Consider the following 22402-nt stretch of genomic DNA (forward strand, 5'->3'; position numbering starts at 1 on the left):
TGTCAAAGCCTGTTAAACTACTCAAGGTAACTGGTTTGCTTGCAAAGGGAACGTCAGCGTCACGTGTTCATGGGAAAGAGAAGAAGAACAACTATTTGGAATAGCATTTTTAGATACGCAGTAGGGAGTTATTTTATCATACACAAAATGCATATGCCTACTCTGTACAGTGTGAAAATAATAGTGAAAGAAAGCCGTTATTGCCACGACTGATAATAATCACGATGCCTTTGGCAGAAAATGCAGGTGCACAAAGCCACCCAAGGAGGGTTTCTGGCGGTGGCCAGTTAGTAGCACTGGCTTTTCTCTGGCACTGTGGTATTTTCAAACTAAACAAACAAACCAGCCAAAGAGTAAGCCATGCTATATAGGGTAAGCTGTCACTTTGTGTTTCTTCACCGGTCTCCCGCAGAAGCCCAGCCCTTCCCTTGGGTCAGCGCTGGCTGCCCAGAAGCGGCGTTTTGCATCATCCCCCTTCTCCCTGGGGACAGTCCAAGTGCTGAGAAACAGGCATGAGCTCTGCCCTCTCCTACTCCTCCTGCCCGCTTGTGTGATATGCGTCTTTTTAGATGCTTGCAGGGAGTTTTCTCTTTTTTTTTTTTGCTGTCTAACCAGGCATTAGGAGGCTGTGCTACTATTACTGATGGATAAGCAAGGGCAAATCTTGGTTAGAAAACAGGCAACCTCAGCTTTGCAGTGTTTGCAGTAACCAGGTCCTGGTCTGATCAGAGAGACAAGACTCTAATTTCTTTTGCCCGTATCTACCACACAACCAGAGCTGGGCTGAGAAAGGCTTGTGGGAATTTCCAGACTCAAACTGTTGCACTAGGAGAAGTGCTGGACTTTACATACCTCTTCAGTGGCAGCCTTCTTAGCAAGCTGTGTTGAAATCAAGGGTCTTAATCTGCAAAGAAGGAAAGAAGAAATGGTGAACATCAGAAGTTACACCGCGCAGAAGAAGGGTTTGACACAGAGTATTCACTCTCCAGTGAAAGCACTTTGCTAGGGTTATGTCGTACAATTACTTTTTTAAAGATATCAGCTAAAGAGCAGAACGCCACAATAATTAATACACACATTCCCTTCTAAGCGTCTGCCCCGGTTCAGCATAATAAGAAAAGATGCCTGTCAACAAGCACAGGAGCAAAACCTCTTCTCAAACTGCCGCCCCAGCTCAGACCGAAGGTCTTTGAAATAGGTGGTTTTGTCACCTATTACAAAAGTCAAAAAGACTCAACTGATTTTTTTGGAAGAACACAGACGTGGCAAAAATGAGCCACACTGTGAATTACCCAGCACCGCTCTGCAACTGCTTCCCTGTATTTGATGATATACGGAGGATACCAGTACGATTATACAGGCAGGATATCATAGTCATCGCAGGCGAAATTCTAACCTCCAGCTACAGAAATCATCATCAAGAACAAGGGAGCCTGCATAATTTGAATGAGAAATGACACAACTTGAACATAAACATTCCTACAAATTCTGCATCAGATACGATAAAGACCCGCATATTTGGGGAGAAAAGGTGGATCAGTATTACGTTAGAGCTAAGTGTTAAATATTGTTCTTTCTGAAAAACATTTCATAGCCTGTTGTTTCCTTACTGCCATGAAGGCTGTTCTCAATCCATCATTTAGTGCTGCTCTCTGGTCTCTCCTCCTCATCTAGATGTATCTCGTCACGAAGAGGATGACTTGCTTTCTACTGAAACACTGCTCAGACAGCTCCTCAAGTATGTCTTTTAACTAAGTCTAGGCAAACAACTTAATGAATACCAATTTATGTCTCCAGAGATACAGTCTTTTATGATAAGCAGTACCTTTCTTCTCATTTTTCTATTAGTCATTCCTCCCTGTTAACACACAAATACTGGTTGTTTTCCTACTTATTTATTTATTTCAAATAATCAGCAGGAGGAAACAAAACCCCAGAGAACAAGCAGGGGAGACTCAGATCATTATCTCTGATGGAGAAGACTATTAAAATACAAGATACTGGCTAAGCTCCAAAAAGATTCAGAAATTGGTCATCTCCGAAATGCTTTGCAAGATCCAAAAAGCATTTCGGCAACCAAAGTAGTCCAAGGTGCCTCCTTACAGTAGATCTAAACAAAAAGAAGCCATGGGAATGCTGCAGGAGCTGTACCACTGAGGATCCAGAACACATTGTTCTGCTACAGACACTTCTTGTCATATTTCGTAATTATCAAAAATGTCAAGAAAGAGATACTCTTGACCCACATAAACTATTTATTACTTACAAATCCTCATGGACTTCTGGGCTTAGAGAGAATGTATCTGAAGGCATAAGCACACTCTTCCCTATGCATCTTGTCTTCTCTTTCCTTTATCTAACCTGAATTGTAGAGTTTTCATGGAATCATAGAATAGTTTGGGTTGGAAGGGACGTTTAAAGGTCATCTAGTCCACCTCCCCTGCAATAAGAAGGGACATCTTCAACTAGATCAGGTTGCTCAAAGCCCCATCCAGCCTGACCTTGAATGTTTCCAGGGATGGGGTATCTACCACCTTTCTGGGCGACCTGTGCCAGTGTTTCACCACCCTCATCGTAAAAAACTTCTTCCTTATTTCCTAAAAGTTGAGACTACCTACCTACTGTCAATCAGCGTTTTCCAAAAGTCAACCTGTTTAGATGCTTACAAACGTGGATGCAGCAATGTCAAAAGGTTATGTAGCTGGAGGATGCTAATTACCAAACAGGTTGTCTTTCATTGACACGACTGAAAAAAAACCAACAGGGGTAAGAAATGAAGGACTTTTATTTTCAACCAGTAGTGGTGATTACTGCAATTAACATTGTACCAAAGATAGCACCTATTTCCTCCTGCTACCAAAAGACATCAGACCTCCCTGGAGCACCCTGAAATCTTTCCTCCCCCCAATTAAAATCAAGCTGTTGAGTAAGACTCACGAGGTAATCAGAAACTGCTGACATTTCTTCTAGAGCAAATTATACATGCGCTCACACAGTGAAGAAAACAATCACAGCTATAGGAAGCAAAGAGTAAACATTCCAGTTTCATTTTAATTAAAATGGTCCCCTAACGAAAATAAAAAGATTCACGCTTATGAAAAGCCTATTTGCAAACTTTAGTGCTAAATCCAAGAGCCCTTCTATACCATTTTTCAGCAGCGAGTGATTCTCACACCCAAACTGAAATTAAAGCTGTATCTCTGTTCCACGATAATTGCTCACAAAGCATACGTCTTCACTTCATTACTAGAAATATAGCGCTGACATTCAATTTGGGCAATACAGTTTCCCTCTCAGCACAATACCTAACGTATCCCAAAGCAGCGGGTCGGATTCTGCTGCTGCTCTGGCTGTTGGGTACCTGCTGCAGCGAGGACCCGGAGGCATCACTCACCCTGTGGGCTGAACAGCCCAGCTCGCTGCCCCTCCATACTACGTGCTACCTACAAACACTAGCAACGAAAACTGAAAAAAGGTAAAATTATCACAAAGAGAGACAAAAACTTATTTCATCCCCCCCCCAATGTCTTTGATTAAAATTATATAAAAGTTATAAATATATAAAAAGAGGAAATAATTTCTCTCCCTTGGCTCTCCTTATGCCTATGAAGAACCCCACTATTTCTGTACAAAACCATTTAGGAAGGTTTTATAGTGGGGTTTTGTTTTGTTTCTTAAATGCCCTGACCTCCTTAAACCAGAGCAGCTGCTGCCACACCAGCCATATGGAGCAATAATTTACTGGCTGCCATGGCTACAGATACGGGCTCCTTCTGCTGTCTGGCTGCACCACAGAGGGTGGAAAAAAGTGTCTTCATAGAAGAGCACAACTGCTTTCAAGGGTGGGAGAGGTCTGCGCATTAATGATCAAAAAAGCAGCTTGAAAAAACCTGTAACTAAAGCCTCTTATCCAATTTTTAACGTGCATTACTCAACCTCATCTGTAGAAGGCTATCAAGAAGCACACGTGCACATACACACAATATGTGCAAATTCCCGTCCATCAAAGTCCAGTTTGAATTCAGGGTTGCCAAGTTCCACAAATAACAACAATGATGTGCTGCATTAAGATACGATCCCATATATGCTAAAGCACCAACAGCCTCCACTGAAAAGGTAATGGTGCAACTGGTCTTCCCAAGTGTTTCAGTAGCTGGTCCCTATTTAAGATGTTTTCTAGTTTGGGTGACTTTCATTATGAACTTCGCAAATTAATACAGTACCTTTGTGGGAGGGAGTAACAAACCAAGCAACTTTCTGAACAGCAATGGGATCCGTAAAAGGCAAAAAAAACCCGATTTCACACAGCCCCAAGTGTTATATCCACATTTCAAACTACTTCAAAAATTATGCATATTTACAAATGCTCATGTCAGCCAACGCACATAACACTGGAAGCAGATAATCTTGACATGTTTGTGACGAAAACTAATGGCACGGTACATAGCATCAGAGGCTGCTCCCTGCTGAATCTGCTCTGCTCTCAGTTGAGATGTGCATGATAACATCTAGTTTTGTCCTCCAGCTTAAACAATTTAAAAGAAGATTCAATATAATAGCTCCTGACAGGGCTGGAGATCACACAGACTGAACTTTCAAAGTGAGCAAATTCTCTGAAAAACAAGCTGGCTGTGACAAACAACCGTTTTTATTTTGCTTATTATTTAATAACAAAAGATTACACAGCACAGTACATAAAATAGAAAGAGCATTGTGAGACAATAAAACCACCTCACTTGCACTGGACTTTTTGCCCACAGAAAAGGTTTACGATACCACAACAATCTCCTCAGTGTAATTCAGAAACTCACCCAAAGCTCTGTTTCTTACTGAATTTTAGTCTACCCAAGTAGGGAACATCTTATTGCTGCCTACCGCCCATACTAATTTTATACGTAGACGGTCCCAGAATAGGCGATGGAAAGCAGAGATACAAGAGAGCCCGCAGCCACAAGCCTGCAGTGTAATTATGCAGGTCATCTAAGACAAATGCCCATAAAACCTATATAACCCTACCGCAGGCCTTTCATATGTATGCCACTTCAGTGACAGAAAAAGCTATTGAGAAACAATTTGGTGAGAGACTGGTTGTGCTCTCCACGCTGGCTGAGATCCTCCTTCCACCTGAGGCCAGATGGTTTTGCCTCAGGAGGTCAGTTTACCAGACATCTGCGTGAGAAGGAAATTAATATAAATGTTTACCCCGGCTAAAAGTGCCCTTTAATTAGGTACTGTCAATGTTATCCTTACCGGAAAGCTGGGAATTACCTCTGTGCGAGGACTTAATGCTCTTGTTGGAAATACAACAGCATCAGGAGATACCAACCCACCGTTCTGCCATTAGGTCAGGACAAAGGGGTGACCCTCCTGGACCTGGACCACTGCTCTTTTCCAGAGGGCGAAACAGAGACTGCAATCACGACCATGACCCTGGAGCACTTTGGGATTTATACATCCAGCTGCGGACCCCACTGTCTTCCACATCTCTTTCTGGCTGAGACGTGGGTGCTCACAAGAGCCGTTCCCTTCCGTAGAGAGGAAACTGAGGCACATGGCCAAGGCCATGGCAGGTTGTGACACCAACAAATGGCTGCCCGATGCCCTGAGGACAGGGTTGAGGTGTAAGGGTGTGCTGTGGCACACCAGAGGAAGTCCAGATACAACCACTGACAACATCACACTCTGCAAAAAGACAAAACGCCTCTGATGCTCACACCTTGAAACCGCGTGTGCCTGAATGTGAGGCAGGCAGCTATTTTTGGCTTTCTGAAGGCCAGGCTGACCAGCCTTTCGCCCAGCCCAGCTCACCATCAGCATGAAAGCTCCAGGGAGTTCCCCTGAACCACTCTGCACAGTGACAGGGCTGCAGAGACACCAGCCAACAACCAAAAGACACCAACTGAAGGGCACATCCACATTGCAATGAGCTCAGCTCACGCACAGCAAGGTCCCTTGGACCTGGCTAATCCTGGTGCTGCCAGCTGCACAAATGTGACTGACAGAGGAGCAGGGAGGGTCTAAACCCTGCTAGATGCTACCAGGCACCTGGGCAGAAAGACTAGGATGAGTTGAGCAGTGTCTTGAACCAGCTACTTCAAGCTCTGCTCCAACATGCCTGCGTGAACTCCACCAACTAAACCAACACAGCCAATATTCTCCTCCTGTTTCCGAACAAGCAACGCTACAGAAAGAGGCATTTCATGCAGAAAAAAGCAAAAGATGAAGTGACAACAAAAACTAGAGTGAAATGAGAAATTGTTCCCGCTTCTGAATCCCACTCAGTCCCTCTTTCATGCTGGATCAGAGGAGCTTCGCTTTCATCAGCGCAGCATCAGACAACGCAGCGCCGAGAACATCTTCAGCGCTAATGAGATTGGCCTCTTATAGCTAATGCCCAGGCTTACGTTTCTAGGGACCAAAACTCACAGGAGTAAACTGGCAAAAAATAAGAATCTCTATCATTCACTAAAGGATATATTTATCAGTGAGGAATTACGTACCTACGCCAGTCACCAATACGCTTTGAAAAGCAGGAACTTTGCTAACAAATCATGAACGATACACCTATTTCAGGCTTTTCAGAGAGGGGCAGAGGCCATGATACCTGACTTCAATAACCCAACTCAGAGCGGGCAACATTTTTCTGCAAAGCTGCAGCATGCATTCCTCAATTAGATGCTGTAAAGTAGCAACTTGCTGTTTTTTCCACGGACTAAACCAAAAGATTTTCAACAGCAAAAATGAAAAGAATGAAATCTAAGGCCACCTTATTGGGTCCAAACGAAATTACGCTACTGCAGCAGATCCAAAACAATCTCTGCAGATATCTGCTTCTAAAGGAAATTGCTGCAGACCATGGGAAATTACAATTGCTCCAGGACAAGAAAGGCTGACTGATCTAATATTTCTGGTTGACACACCTTCTTCCTGGGTTTGTCAATAAAGATACTGATGAGCTCATCTCTCCACAGGTCAGGAAAATATTAGTTGAAAATATGCTATTCCTTTCACCGTGGAAATTTTTCCGGATGAAATGATGGCAGCAAGGCAAATCTGCACCTTGCTGGGAAAAGCTACTTAAAATAAGGAAGCTATGAAGCATTTTAATGAAAGTAAATGAGTAATCACAATGGTCTCAGCTAAGCAAGTCTAATGGCAGTGTCCCTTTTAAAACATGGGCGTGAGACAACTCATGTGGTGACAATCGAAATACGTCTTGTAGTGCAGTCTTTCAAATGGCAACAGTGCAGAATGCATCCGTTCCGGCAGAAAGCACCATTAACAGGAGACAAGGCAAATATAAATAATTTTTAAATCATGCTTGGAACTATAGTAACAGAAATGAAATTTAAAAAGTTAAATGAACACATTATCATCTCAACAGAAGGATTATGCTATTGAAAAGGTCTCAGCAGTAGCACTGCTGCCTGTTTCTGGTGCAGATATATTTTTCTAGACTCAAACAAGGAGGATCATAGATACTTGCTTTTGGACAGGTGTTTTGTTCAATCTCAGCCTCACAAAAACAGCTAATAAGGCAAAAGGCGAAAAGAAAAGCATCTTAGTAACCCACAGACTCTGAGAACAATCCACTGAGATCTTCCCCAGTGACATTACAAGGACAAAAGTCACACCAGGCAAAATGCTATTTCACCTCTTCCACCACATCTGATAGCATATACCACTGTGCAAATTAAGTTTCTCTCATCCGATTATACAGCCAAAACTAGTATTTCAAAATTCAGGTAACTCCAGATTCATACAAGTAATCCATGAAGGAATAAAGATGGATTACAGATTTTTTTTTTCCTTGTGTCTGGTCTATTATACATTAAACAGCAATTTCACTGCCAGCCATCTGGAAATCAATGTATTCCAAGCTTTATTTTATGATTACCAACATTCCCCTTCGTAACTCATTTCTAATTATAAGCAATAAATCATTCCTTCTTGCTTGTAATTTATAACAGCCAATTAAGGCAAACCTCTTATTTAAATAGCAAATCTAGCTTTAAAACATCACATATTTTGAGGTATGCACAGAACATCTAATCAAGCAGCCGAATGGTGGAATGATGATTTAACGTGGCTTTTGCAGACACCGAGGAGACAAATGTGGAAGAACCCGCTCTCCCCTGTGCCCCAGGTACACCAGGACTTTTCAAAACCAAAAGCAGAGGTCTCATCTGCCTGATTTAATACAGAATAGATTGACATGCAGCAATACGTGAGCCAGGACACACCTCAGGGAAGTCTGGTGTCAAGGCTTCCCTTTACTCTATCGGGAAATGAATAAAGAGGCTGTAACAGAAGAAGAAGTTGTAGCCTGGTCTAGTAAGAAGTTCTGGAGCTTTTCTAATTTCATTTTAGATATTAATAGTGAAAGAACACAGCTCTAAATTTAATACTTAAAAAAAACCACTCAAGCAGCTTTTCCCGGGCATGGATTTGCATTCGAGAAACAGCCTGGCCTCCTCCTCCTCCTCCTCCCCAGCTGAGGGACACCACCACCACGCATCGCCCAGGCGCTCGCCCTCTCGGCTGCTCTCCGTCATACAAGGTTTTGCAGGTATTACCCTATAGCACGGCGCTTGGCATGGGCATGATACTCGCTCAGATCCCTCCTCCCCGTCCCTCACGGCCAAGAGAGGATCAGGCAGAACAAAGAAGTGAGACGGTCCACAAAGGAAAGGTGTCACCAAATAAATCCAGATTATTCCTTTGGGGAGAAGCTTTTAATGGTGGTTTCCTATGGCAACTTTTACCAGCAGAAAAATAGCAAAGAAATGTAGTAGAGGATGTCAGACGAGACCAAACAGGGTGGGTCCAAAAGCACTGGCAAGGACACAGAGGAGTTTTTACTCATATTTGTTCTTCAGTGTAGGTCTGAGTAAAAGGCATGTGAGTGCAAACACAAGAGAGAGGCTTCTTATAAATAGCTCTGCTGGGATTTGTCCGTTAGAAAAAAACCTCACTCTTGTCAGAAAAGTATTTGATACAATTTTGGATACAGAATTTATTACATGAGAAACTGATCTCAGGAACGTGGAAGTGGTTCCCACTGAGATTTTATTCGGTCATCACACAGCTCAAGTCTGTTCCAGCTTCACATCGTGTCATCTGGTAAGCGTTTACAGTAAGAATCAAGGGAACTGGATTTGGAAAAAATCCATCACAACTGACCTAAATCTGATCTGACCTGAATAATCAAACTAATACCAAATTTGAAAATGGCTAGACAGAAGCAAGGAGAGGGAATTCATCAGCTGCAGGAGTTATCTCGTGAGTCTCCTTTCCTCAGCCATACATGAGGGTTATACACCCCATTTTTTTCTTCCCAAAGAGCAGTGGTGATGGAGGCTTTGTGAGCATCCCCTTGTACCAAAGGTGTCAAAAGCCAAGTGCACGAGCACTGCAGGCTCCGCTGTGTTCCCATTCCTTTTCAGATACCATGCGTTCCTGAGAGAGCAGCACTTGGAAGGGGGGAATGGAAGATAGCAAGTAAATAAGAAAATCCAAAGAGAACATCTCGGAAGGGCAGTGGAGACCATGTCAGTACCATCTTGGACGGCACAGTGCTTAGCCTGTGGTGCTGCAACAACCACGTAGGTGCGGGCAATGCCACGTCAGAGCTACAGCCATGCCAGCCTGCCTTACAACCATGTGCCATATTCACAACCTTTCTCATCACCGAGGCTTGCCCGTGTTGCTGCTCCAGGGTCTAAGCGAGATATGTTGCCAGCATCGCTTTATTCCTAAGAATACGTACAGGTGCAGCACCATCTAAGCAAAAACATCGCCGGTCTCCGTAGATGGATCATTATTTATGTAGACCTTGTAGTGGTGTGTTTAACAAAAAGCTTCACCACTTTTAAGACTCCTTATCTTCTTTTTCTGAGAAATCTAAGTATTATTTATTAGTCTTCTAAAAACACAAAGCTCAAAGACATTTTAACATCTGGTTTACCCTCTCAGCAGTGAGAACAGAACACTCTGAAGATGACTCAAAAATTGCCGCCTTGATGTTGGTGAAACTTGGGCAATATTTCTGGCAAAAACTTTGGATGAGGATGCAAAAAAACCGTGAAGGGAGGGAGAAACAGACACCAAAGCCTATAAATTTCATTTTGAAAATAAGGTGTCATTCCTATTATGCTTGTGGATGTATATCTTCCCCATATAAAGTTTTAAAAGCTTTATATAAACTATACTTCTAAGCAAGCTTGTAATTAGCTAGGGGCAGGCTTGCCTCTAATTATAACTTGTAGAGACACACATTACGGAAATACTTAGCTAATAACCATAGCAATGGGCTGTTGACGGCTGAAGTCAGGCTGGCATGTGATTGCTGTGTAACCACCCGACTACTTTCTGTCTTGTGTAAACTGGGCTCCCTAAGGAAGCCCGTAGGACCGGTCTGTCAGGTCTTCCTCCCAGCGCTGCCACACAGGGTTACGCCAGGCTTCCCTGACACCCATGCTGTGATGCCCTGCATGCCTGCATCTGGCTCCCCTGCTCCTTACAAGTACGTTGTGGGACATCTGTTCTCACCTCTTCAGGAGATGCTGATACCAAAGGGACTAGGGAACCTGATAGTGGGAGACAAAATTGCACCATTTCAGCAACAGATCAGACTGCATCCAGTGCATGAATCGGTCAGGTGTCAGCATCCACTGTGAGCACGTAGACATTAATCCCTAGAGCCTTTTTCAAAGTTAGAATAAAGTTGATCCTACATTCCAACACAAAAAGCCAACAGGATGCTCTGCTAGAAGAACATCCCTCCAAGTCAAAGTTCCTGTAAATCTGCAAGTTCACATAGGTCTCTCACAACTTCGGATCCAACCTCTACTGACATAAGAAAGGTCCAGAAAGTAAACTGCACCCTTTTACTCCAACCTTGGAAGCTGCCTGCATGGCAATCTCTACTTGGGTAAAAGCATGCGTGCATAATAAAGTGCAAAAATGGCACAAATCACTGGGAAAATGGCCATTTACCATCAAAGACGACACAGGTTTAAAGGTGCATTGCTACACACTTGCCCACACATACTGTTATGTACCAACAAATCACTGAATCGGGTTGCAGAAGCCCTTCATATTATAAAAAGCCTATCTATCTCCTTCACAATGCATTTGGTACAGATAAATGAGTGTAAAAATACAGCCACATTTTCCTAGGGAAAGAAAATTCCAAATGGAAATGTTAGGAAGGAAAACAAAAATAATTGCTGTCTTAAAATACGCGTACAATATGTGCGACTCCTTTCAAGAAAGGTGGACACTACTTCTGATGAGCAGACAGCAGCATCTTCTCCCATGTCTTGTGTAAGCTCCACGTTGCACGTCTGTAATTAAACTAGGTTAGCTGTTGTGGGGGATCCTACACGTAAAGCAGACTTATTTAATAGTGGTTTGCTTTAACACAGCTTAATGCTAGTGTTAACAGACACAAATCAACTAATAGAAACCTCATTCTAACTGCAGGGGAGATGCCCCTCACAGCCTCTCACACTGGTTTAACTGGATCGAATAGAAAACCTCTCCAGGTGAAGCCGTGCTGCCCACAGCTGGCTGCATGGGGCCGGTGAATGGGGCAGCTCTGCTTGGGCCACCAGTCCCTCATTTGGCTCAGTTTAAACAAGCCAGGTCAGGCTAAGGAGACCCTTGCTAACTATTACCCTTTAAAATTGCTGGAGTTTTCGAAATCGGTTAAAGGGCACTTGAAAAAGCAGGTCAGACGGCAGATCTGAGGGACGGTGAGAAGCCGATGAGTTCAGCTGGGAAGACATTTCTCTGACCTTGACTTACAGCCCACTCGGATGGCTCCCGAAGATTCCTCTCCACCGAGCCCTCACCTGGACAGGTGAAAGGCTGATCCCAATCTTAAACATTCAGATGGCCCAAACGTCTGTAACTGGGAATTAGTCACTCCTCGTCAAGGCAAAACACAGAAAAGCCCACGTGACAAGATCTGTTTAAAAATCCTTACTCCACCTCATTTTTTTACCTGTCCCTTCCAAGAAATTGTGGCCCCCAATGCTTAGCTCTTCGGCCATCAAAAATTCAGCTTCTGAGTAAGGTCAGCGTAAAAGCCAGGCAGGCGATTCCCATTGCTGAACAACATCCTTTCCTCCACTTCATTGTAGCTACAGGAGATGCGTTAAAAAGAAAATTACTGCAGCTACAAGGCTCCATGCGAAAATTGCTCATGCACATCCTCAGCTTCGTGTACACGGAAATATCGAAAAGCTCTAAGGGCTGCAGTTGCCTTTCAGCATTGTGCTGCTCCCCTGCACATGTACTCTGAGAAGGAGTCACATACATGCTGTGCAAGCTACATTGCTATCACAATTATTAAGATATGGACTGTGAACAGTAAAAGTTCAACTGACCGTGAAATGTGCAAATACTACAATAAATAGAGACTTATACCCTGTCTTATTTATATAAAATTCCTCCTTCCCGTCCTATCATTCATCTTTTGTCACCATACTCTGTCAAGTGTTTCAGACAATTTTTGACACACAACAGATTTTAGTATAGCTCTAGTGAGAACAAGTAAAACATGAAACAAACACTATTCATCTCAAGTAAATCCCTGCTTCTTTCTTTGTACCTAGGAGAGCTTGCACTCGAACCCCGTGGTGCAATAACAATTGCATTGAAGAGAAGACAGTAAATTCCCACTGTAGTTTAAATCCTTCTAAATACTAACCTATGTTTGAAGATCAATAAATAATGTACTTTCAGGTTAATCTTCTGCCTTTTTTTTTTATTTATTTATTTTGAACTTTAACTGTTTGCATTAAAAATTCACAGAAAATTAGCCGATATTCCTACAAGACCTGAGCTACTTAAAGTTAAGTGCTGAGAAGTATTGTGAGACTTGCCATGTACGGACCCTCTCCAGGCTTTGTGCTGCCCCAAAGCGAAGGGGCTCCCTGCCGTACACAAAGAGAAGGCTGTTTGGGCTGAAGTCACAACTTCAAAGACCAGTAGCACAAAATTTGCCAACTCGCTTGGCCATTCAAGCAAATGTCAACTGAAACAAAAGCACACCGAGGAAAAGTTGTTACCGAATGCCACACTGGGAAAAGAAGGCAAATTTGCATCCATGATCGACTTAGTTTTAACAAAGTCTAACGAGCAACTTTGCTTTCGTTCTTTTTCATCACCACGCTCATTTTTGCTCTCTAACTTCAAAAAGGCATTTCTAAAGGATCAGTTAAGAAAAAAATCTCTAAATTAACAAAAAACAAAAAACAAAACAAAAAACAATGACACCCTCTCCCCTTTTTTTAAGAAACATCAGTCTCGAATGCGTGAAGTTTAGATTCCTACGTTCTCTACTTGGTCAAAATATGCAGCAAATGCCTAAGAAGTGCTTGGCCCCAGCGAGACAACAGTCTGCACAGACTCACTTGTAATACACGTCTGCCTTTCAGCTGTCTAATCTCCATACACTGTATTTCCTTTATCAGCACTACAGCATCATTCCAGTTTGCCTTAGTTTTTTTGTGTCTACAAAGTATCGTGGGAACATCAATACTTGGCAACCTAACAGGGTTTTAGCATGACACCACAGATCTCTGTGTTACTTTGCTCAGTTGGTTAGTGAAATGTTACAGCAAATAAATAGATGCATAAAGTATTTTTTTTTTAAATCCAATGGAAGTGCCATATTGTAATGTAAATACTTTTCACTGCGTGTATTTTTTTGGAAAAAGCTTTTCAGAGTAAACTGTTTTAAAGGAACTGAATCAAACTTAAACACATGTATGGTAAACTTACATTTGGAAATTAGTTTGATAGCAATTTATGACCCTTTGACGTCAACTTACAGAGTTATTCTTAGAGCAAGAATGTGTTAATTCAGAAGCGTAATGTTTTGCCTCGCCTCAATGGGGAAATTACGGCTGAAGCTCCTCTAAGGTTCTTGTTACCTCTAGGCTTCTGAGTATCAATATCTCATTTGAAAATCTTAAAAGATGGACAGGAAAGCAGCATAAACCTCTGATTTCTTCATAAACAAAATACATGCTTCTACCATGAACCCACTTTACACAAAGCTGCCAAAACCAATTACCAATAATGGCAAAAGTTGATCCACCCAATACCAAACTTACTGTCTCTGCATCTTCCCACTGAATTATGATGTCCATGCAAGTAAGTAGTCCGAGCATTCAAATTCCCCATCCACCTCAGAGGACAAAAGTGAAAAAATGCACTTCAGAAACAGCATACGAGTGATGTGGTAGTTTTACCAAATGGCAGCACCACGCAGAGAGCCCTGGAGCTGATTTCTCTCATCTCTCGACAAAGGAAATAGGGAGAAGTCATTGAGTGAGTGCTGTCCCAGCGGCCGCACCCTGGGCTCCTGGCCCATCAGTCCTCCTGGTGGCACAGCAAGCGTGTTTGGCAAAACCCCATTGGAACAGCCCTCCCTCATCTATCATACACTGATCCCTGCCATACCCCCATGGCCCCCATTAACAGCTGACAGTATTTAATGCACATTAGCTCAGACACAAATTTATGCCCACAGGGTGTTACAGCTCCCAGGAAGCTCAGCAGCTTGGTACCACCAAAGCCTTTCCTGTAGGCGACACCTAAACAATTTGTCCAAAATGATGCAGTGGGTGCCAGGCTGATGCTGATGCCTGACCCACCGAACCCGGCTCCATCCTCCTCTCATGTTCCAATGTGCAAAGAGGACACTCTGTCAGACTCTCCCCAGCTTTAGCACCAGCGTGACAGACCAAATCAAAGCCAATTGCTCTCAAACACTGATATTCACCTTGGCCACTAAGCAAGTCCAGGTGTGTACTCTTTCACACAACCAGCATCATTTTTGCAGACCAAGATTTGCTTTCCTTTCATGTACACACTTGGACATCGCAGTTTAGATAAAAAGATGCACAAGCCTCTCACATTTTTCAAGGGATAACAAAATCATAAATTCATAGGTGTCTTTAGGAGCAAGAGTTAAAAAGTTAGACTCTACATGTCAAACTGCAACACAAAGTTGGCTTCAGTTCTGACATAAATAGCGTGCAAGCCTCACATTTATTAAAAACAGATGAAACAAGTCGCAATTCTTTTTGAATAGCAGAACTACTGAAGAGACCTGGTGGAGTTCAGCACAGCGGGAGTTTTAGTTGTCTATCACCACACATTTAGACACTTGAGGACTTTGCAATAAATGCTGAATTCAATTCACCATCAAAAGACAAAATCCATGTTCTATCTGCCAAAACCTTTAGCAGCCTAAACAGAAAATGTCAAAATTGATTTTCAGCAACGGTATGGAAATAAAAAACAACATTTTAAAGTCTTTAGGGGATAGACAGATAGACAGATAAACAGCAAAACAGACAGATAGATTTATTGCTATAGGTAATTTTTTAGTCCTCCTAAGCAAAAATCAGACTTCAAATGGATTGATACAGCTAAACAGATTAAGAAAAAACCCCAACTAACGAGTAATTTTATTTTTAAATTCTCTGGTTATCAGAACCACTGGCCTAGAGGTATAAAGTGAACACTTTTTTTTTTTTTCTAAAGGACTACTGTTTTATTTGCATTAAGGTTAAAGAGCTTTCTCTCTCCTTGACTGGTGTCAGATATAATAAAACAAAAACATCTGAAAGGAGGAAAAAAACCCATCCTGAGCTGCAAAACAGCAAAAGGGCTGTTCTGGAGGCGCTTTTACTCCCTTTCCATTTCTCTGACAAAGTCATAAATTACCTTTGGGCTCACTTTGCACCCACAGAACCGCTATTGGGGTAGGTCTGCAGAGCCCCCCGAAATCCCGAGCCCCCGCGCACCTCGGCTGGCTCCAGCTCTCGCTGGCCAGGAGACGCATTTTTTTGTGGGAGGAGGCAGGGCTGGTGTATTCGCAGATTTCCTCTTCTCTCTAAATTTAGCAGGATTTTTAATACTCCTGATGTAAACAGTGCAGTGAAATACAGAGAGAAAGAAAGGGAAGCCGGTGCCCGTAAACTCTCAAGGTTGACTGCAAGCATTTACCAAACCACCGATACTGGCAAGCAGCAGCGGCTGCCAAGCTGATAAGCTGTCCGCTGTGCTTACAGACGGGCTCCCACATTTAAAAGGACTGAGAAATAAGCAACTTTATAATACCGCTGTAAGGGAATTAATGCTAATATTAGGAAAAGGAGTTTGAATAATCAGGCTCTGCAAAATGCAGTCCTACTAAGCAGCAAGCCGGACCACTTTCAAAATTACCAAGTAACCTGTTTTCATAAAACCTTTTTGATGTGAACAACTGACCGGCATCCAGGATCACAGTAAATCAGATTTTAGTTTCCCTTTCTGCTCGCTGCACTAAAAAAATGGTCAAAGTAACTGTTCCTACTTCAAATGGTAAAAAGTCTATGAGAATGGCAACCGGAGTGGGGAAATACTTTGCTGAAGATTTGTTTCTTTAAGACTAAACCCATTTTAATAGGGTCAACAGAAGAAACGGTGGAAAGAGGTGAAGACAACTCCCCTTCACGCTGGGGCGGCTGCTGCACCCTCCCAGGCATCTCGCCTGCACCACAGGCAGGAGCTTTCAGCTGCCCCCCACCCCAAGGAGCCTGCGACAGCTAAACTCCCGCAGGAGAAACAAACCGGCCCTGGTGACTTACAAACTTATTTTAAGACGTTTTCAAACCCTATTGCACTTCTACTTGTGTTATTAGTTGAAAAAAAGTCTGAGGGCGCTGACCCCCACACAAGGAGATGCAACCGGGCCGGCCCAGCATCCTCCTCTCTCGCCCATTACTGACTGGGACGTGCAGACCCTCTGGTTTGACACGGTTTAAGTTCACCTCCAGACAGAGGACCCACAGGAGCGCACAAATGTTTCACCATCACCATTTAGCTCTTTCTTCAAGTCTATAAGTGCCTTAGGGAACAAATTCAGACTTAATCTGATCAGATACAGCTCCAAAAAGACAAAGATCTTCTTACGTCACTTCAGTATTTGGCCCTCAACCTGTATTTTGACTGTGCTGTCTTCAAACATGGCACTCAACCTTACCGCCACTGAGACTTTCCTTCTGCCGTCCCACTGAAATTAGCCTTTTCCTCGGTTGCAGTCTGGCTCTGCCATGCCATATGCTGCTGTTTCTCTCATCTACGCTCCAAACGCTCACAGGCTCACGTACGCGTAGGCTCCCACCATCACGCTACGGAGAGCGTCGCGGCATTTCCTCCACATCCGCACCATTTTGTTTCTTGCTGGAATCACCCTAATGACTCCAATTCTCTCATCTGCAGGAGGGAATGGTTCTCCAAGACAGACCTAATGCCTCCCTAATCTGTCACGTGCCACTTCTCCAATGCGTGGCCCAAATTGGTCCTTTTGTAGAGCCTCGTATCTAATTTGCAGTCCACTATCTCTCTATCTCTTTTCAGCCTTATGGCTTTTACAGCTTCTGCTCCTGTGTATGTCTGCATTTCAGATTATATTTCTTTGGATGCATTAGCCTGGATTTTTTCCAAGATGCTCTTTTTTATTTCCTGCTTTCAGATATATTTTTTTTTCTTAGTGGCACAGCTTTGCACGGCTGTTTTCAGTCTTCTTTGCTGTATGACTCATTTTATTGTCTCCTGCAGATGTCATTAGCGCAGTTCTCCATCTCATTATAAAGTAGGACTGGATTTCACACATTGTTCGAGCTTTCCACAAAACACTTTCTTGCAAGTTAGCACTGTCCTCCCTGTTTGCTTGGGCAGACATGGTACTCTTCAAAAGGAAAGATCTTTAGGTAAGAGAACCTGCCTAAAGAGTCCAAGTTTCCTGAAGTGCTACCAGGAAAATGCTAACGCCGTACAGAGAAGCAGTGTATGTTAACACCATTAGCTCCTGGAAGATTTTGGTTTTTCCCATGACCTGTTTTGTTAGGTATTTGAAGGTAACTCCTGCCAGGAACAGATGGTGTTCAAGCAGACAACTGGCAAAGGATCTAGAAGAGTGCACTGAGATGGTGTTGCGCGTAAGTCTGGCCAGTTACCCAAAAACCGGTATGAATACAACAGGAGCTGCCAAAAGGCATTGTTTCTGTAAGAAAACATAGTAAGTAGGACAAATAAACCTGTAGGTGAGGAAATTTAGGAAACTTTCTGATAGAAGGATGCTGCCTTTTCTATTAGCTGCTCTATTTTTGAAGAGTTTGCATCAAATAGTCAATTTCCAACCATCAATAGATGGCTGGAAATGAGTAACGCTTTGACACGTGCCCGTATAAAAGAATATGATAATGATCTCTCACAGATGTGATGGCACAATTAAAATAGCGGACAAGAGAAGCACTTTTTGAGAAACACTTAAAAACAAACAAATCTTAATCCTCCACAAAATGCCTTCAAGTGGCTGAATAAATTTCATCCCAATTTTTACTCTAATATTATTCTACTTAAGGCCAAAAAAAGGATAACGTAGGAGACCTTCAAATGAATTACACCATACATTATGTATGTGCTTCAGATAATACCTGCTAACTGTCCAAAAACATTTCATTTTCAGAAATTGCATACTCCTATAGCATAAACATTGCTAACGTGAAAAATAAAACCAGAAGGGATTCATCTCCTTTCTAATGCTAAATATTGCACAGGAAACTACCATCTATGTAATCTTAATGCTGCCTCAACACAATCTCCAAAATTGAATACAAAATTGAGAATAAATTGTTAGGAGATTACTCTTCAGGAGAACTATTGCCAGTAATCTCCTAATAAGACCTGTCACTTTGACCTTCATGCATATTTTTTTAGCACCTTCCCTTGCTGCAATGTTTGTGCGAGTCTAAGTGCAATGAGGAGCCCATTTAGGAAGAAGTCCCTTGTGCATTACGCCTCAACATGCCACAAGCTTGAAATATCCACGGAACCACTTAAAATATTTACGGCCACCAAGGTCAAGCCCTGGAGATCCTGGACAGAAATCCATCATGCTCTGAGAAATGAAGTCTTTCTTTCAAATCTCCCCCCCTCAAAAAGGTAGGTTTAACAAAGACTTAAAGGCATTGTTTTAAGCAAACCCTGCAGATACAGGGAAACTCACATAGAACATGTTTTCTCTGTCCATAACTCACCTCTCTGCAACACACAGATAACATTAATCTTTACAACGTCCCCTATAAAATCTAAGTGTAAGGGGTCCTAAGCACAAGATTTCATGCCTTTATTTTGAATTACTGTATTTGTGGGGAGCAGAGGATGCCGCAGGTGAGGAGCCACAGACAGCATTACAATTCCAAGTGCCAAACACTGCAGCAGAAAAGCCCCATAAAGCTGTTTGTTTACCAAAGATGGCCCCGATACACTATTACTCATCAGGGGACGGTAGGGCCAGAGCAGCTGCTGCACTTCAAATCATGATGTAATTCATAGTCCTGTTGCAGGAGCTCCACTAATGTCCTGAGGTTTCATCACCCATTGTATGCCAGCTCCCTATTTCTCTCATATCAGTCCATATATCTACCATTTAATGGACATATACGCAACTCCACATTTTGGAACATCATGATTTAGAATTCATTTTTTGCCCCTTAAGCATCCCTCCGTGGTACGTGATCTTTCAATGATTTTGGTTAGGGCATCTTAAGCATGCTCAAATGATTTTGATTACGATACGACACTTTCGTAATTGAGTAATTCAGGGAAAGTTCTAGTTTTCTATAGGTATCATTTTGAAAAAAGTTGTTTGCTCTGTTCCTCCCACTTAAACAGCAACATGTTCCTTCTCATTCTAACCAACAACTGAATGCTACAGAAGCTGAAAAGCTACAAAGCCCACAAAATGATACTTGCATAACCATTAACTAAATGTTTGCTGCGATCAAGGCAATAATTAAAAACCATTAAAAACAAGTCACAGGCTGACCCAGCATCAGTCTCAACCCTTGCAGGCGATGAGAACTGTCACTGAAAGTGACAATTTTCTGGCTCATCAGGACACTGGCAAAAAAAAGGCCCCAAGAAATCTTGTAATTTTTTTTAACAAGATCCCAGTCTATCTCACAAGTGAGGTTTTCCACTGCCAGATGGTTGATAGGAATGCTAATGGAAAGAGTTGAAGCTGAAATAAATCTGCCACTTTTAATCAATCACAGACAACCGTGTCATCAATAAGCAACTCGTGTTATGACAAACTCCCTTCGGTTCGCTACAAGCAAAGTTGGTAAAACGCATCACGCCTACGTATTCATTGCCGATACTGGGCAACTTCAACAGGCAATTTTGAGGGTTAAAATTGTTCTTTCCCTAGAAATGCTGCTATTTTGGATTCACTCTGAAAAATTCCTCGAAAGAACAACAGTTTCTAAATTTAGAAGCTATTTAGATAGTAGCTCAGTTGGGGGGGGGGGGCAGGGGGGAAGTCACCAAAAAAAAAGCCCCCTCCCCAAAACTCGAAAAATCCTCTTAAATCAGCTACTGCATAACAGAAATTCACTCCTTATTTTCAAGTCTTTGCCTACACACACAATGTGCACTCTCCACTGCAGGCAAAAAGATAATTATAAAAGGATAACTATGTGACAGGATGACTGGCAGTCCATCCAACTCTCCCTCACTCCACTCCAGTCCCTCCAAACATCCAAAATCCCACACAGACAGAAGTCACAAAAATAAGCAACTTCCTATGCTCTTTGTGAATATCAGAAGTAGGAAGACCCAAAAGAGTTCCACCACCGAAGGGGAAAGAGTTGACCACGTCCCATGCAGGCATCAGCTGGCCAACAGCTACGTGCCTCGCACCAGAAAACCCATCTCTGCTGGCAGGAAAGGCTCATAGCACAGAGGAGAGCTCGGGCTCTTGCTCCAAGGGAAAAAAGATGGTAATCGGTACAAAACTAGACTTCGCTGGTTCCACTGCTCACGGTACAGGTTGCCACATATTTAACAGAGGCTTCCAAATCCAGCCTCGGTAAGAACTGTGTCTTTTTACTTGCACTGACTATTGTCCATCAGTGTTTCAAAATGTAATTGCAGAAACAAGACTCTACGATTAGGCTAAGGAAATCTAATATTTTCCCAATTTAGAGGCAATATGGTATTCAGTTGCTTGAAAGAAAAAAAAGAATAAATGACAAAAGTTACTACAGCATAAGAGCAAACGAGTCATTTGAAATCCATTTATGGAGACACAGGAAATTGTAATTAGCCCGAACTTCATAACTTGTCTATCAGTACAGCAATAAGTCCATGCATAAAGATGCTTTTCCCTCCTCGCCAAATTACAAACCCCCAGTATCTAACTTACAAAGACCAGAAGTCACCACAAAAAACTTTCAAGCTGGTTTTGCGACTCTCACTGGGCAAAATCATGTTGAGGCAGACAGTCCTTTGCCTTCATCACCCAGCTGAGCGAGATGACACCTTTGTAATGCTGAGCATCAGATACGAAGCAGTCACATTTCGCTTGCGTGGTTTGGTTTTTTTTTTCTTGTTTTTTTGGTGTCTATCCAAGTGTAACTGTGCTGGATAGGCTCGCTGGAACAGCACGACCACCCTTCAATATCCCTTTGAAAGAATATTGAACCGTGTGTGCACACAGAGAACACTGTTGATCCATTTTATGAAATAATGAATGCCAGGATGAGTATCCCAATATCTTCAAAATTTAAAACCAGCAATTTTTATTCCAGTAATAATACTCTGAAAGATAATACGTTAAGAGTTATTATAGAGCGCTGCAGCATCATAGATTAGTCTCATAGTATTGATCCTCAGGAGACCAAATGGCAGATATGTGAATGTTCCCTACAGTTTAATCAGTGAGCACCTTTCTATGGTTTTGAATTGTTTTTTTCTCCATTTTCCTATTTAATCTTTTGTGTGTGTGTGTGTGGTTTTGAAGTTCAAAGGAAAAGAAAAACACAGTTATTTTTTCCTTTTCATTCAAAATGAAAGATTCTTTTTCTAGATTTTGAGAAAGACTGCAGTCAAAACAGCACAGAAGAGCCTAAGTTAGACAGAAAGACAATAAATAACACCAAGATACACTTGATAGGAGCTAAAGAAAAGCAAGATCATTAACCACAAGGGTGATGCCCATCTTAAAAATATCTCATAAAAGGAATGAAAGGAAAATATTTGCAGCAATAGACAGCATGTTTAGTAACTTATCAGGGAAAGCTGTAGCACAAATTGGCAAAAATTCAGATGTTCTTAAGTAGACTGTTTTACCATTTCCTTCTAAAAGCACGAACAAAGCCTGAGAACATCCATTCAGTCAAAGACCTGCCTCGTTAGAGACAGAGTCTCGCAATTCTTTGCGGTGCCTGCATCCATACCAAAATACACATCGCTCCAGCATTTGACAGCACAAACCAAAGTCCACCGAGGTCAGTGGGACAAAATCCAGCCCCAACTGTATGTTACA

General features: G+C 42.4%; 1 protein-coding gene across 7 annotated transcripts in view; it reads right to left on the minus strand.

Moving 5' to 3' along the window:
* The window catches only part of BRF1 (BRF1 RNA polymerase III transcription initiation factor subunit), a 178972-nt gene that overhangs the window by 8348 nt on the left and 148222 nt on the right, over window positions 1–22402 (minus strand). For all 7 annotated transcript variants that reach the window (XM_054200636.1, XM_054200639.1, XM_054200640.1 and 4 more), the window contains one exon: window positions 853–904. In XM_054200636.1, the coding sequence (XP_054056611.1) occupies window positions 853–904 (52 nt within the window). The remainder of the gene's footprint in view (window positions 1–852; window positions 905–22402) is intronic.

This window comes from Rissa tridactyla, chromosome 4, assembly GCF_028500815.1.
Source record: "Rissa tridactyla isolate bRisTri1 chromosome 4, bRisTri1.patW.cur.20221130, whole genome shotgun sequence".
Lineage (NCBI taxonomy): Eukaryota > Metazoa > Chordata > Aves > Charadriiformes > Laridae > Rissa > Rissa tridactyla.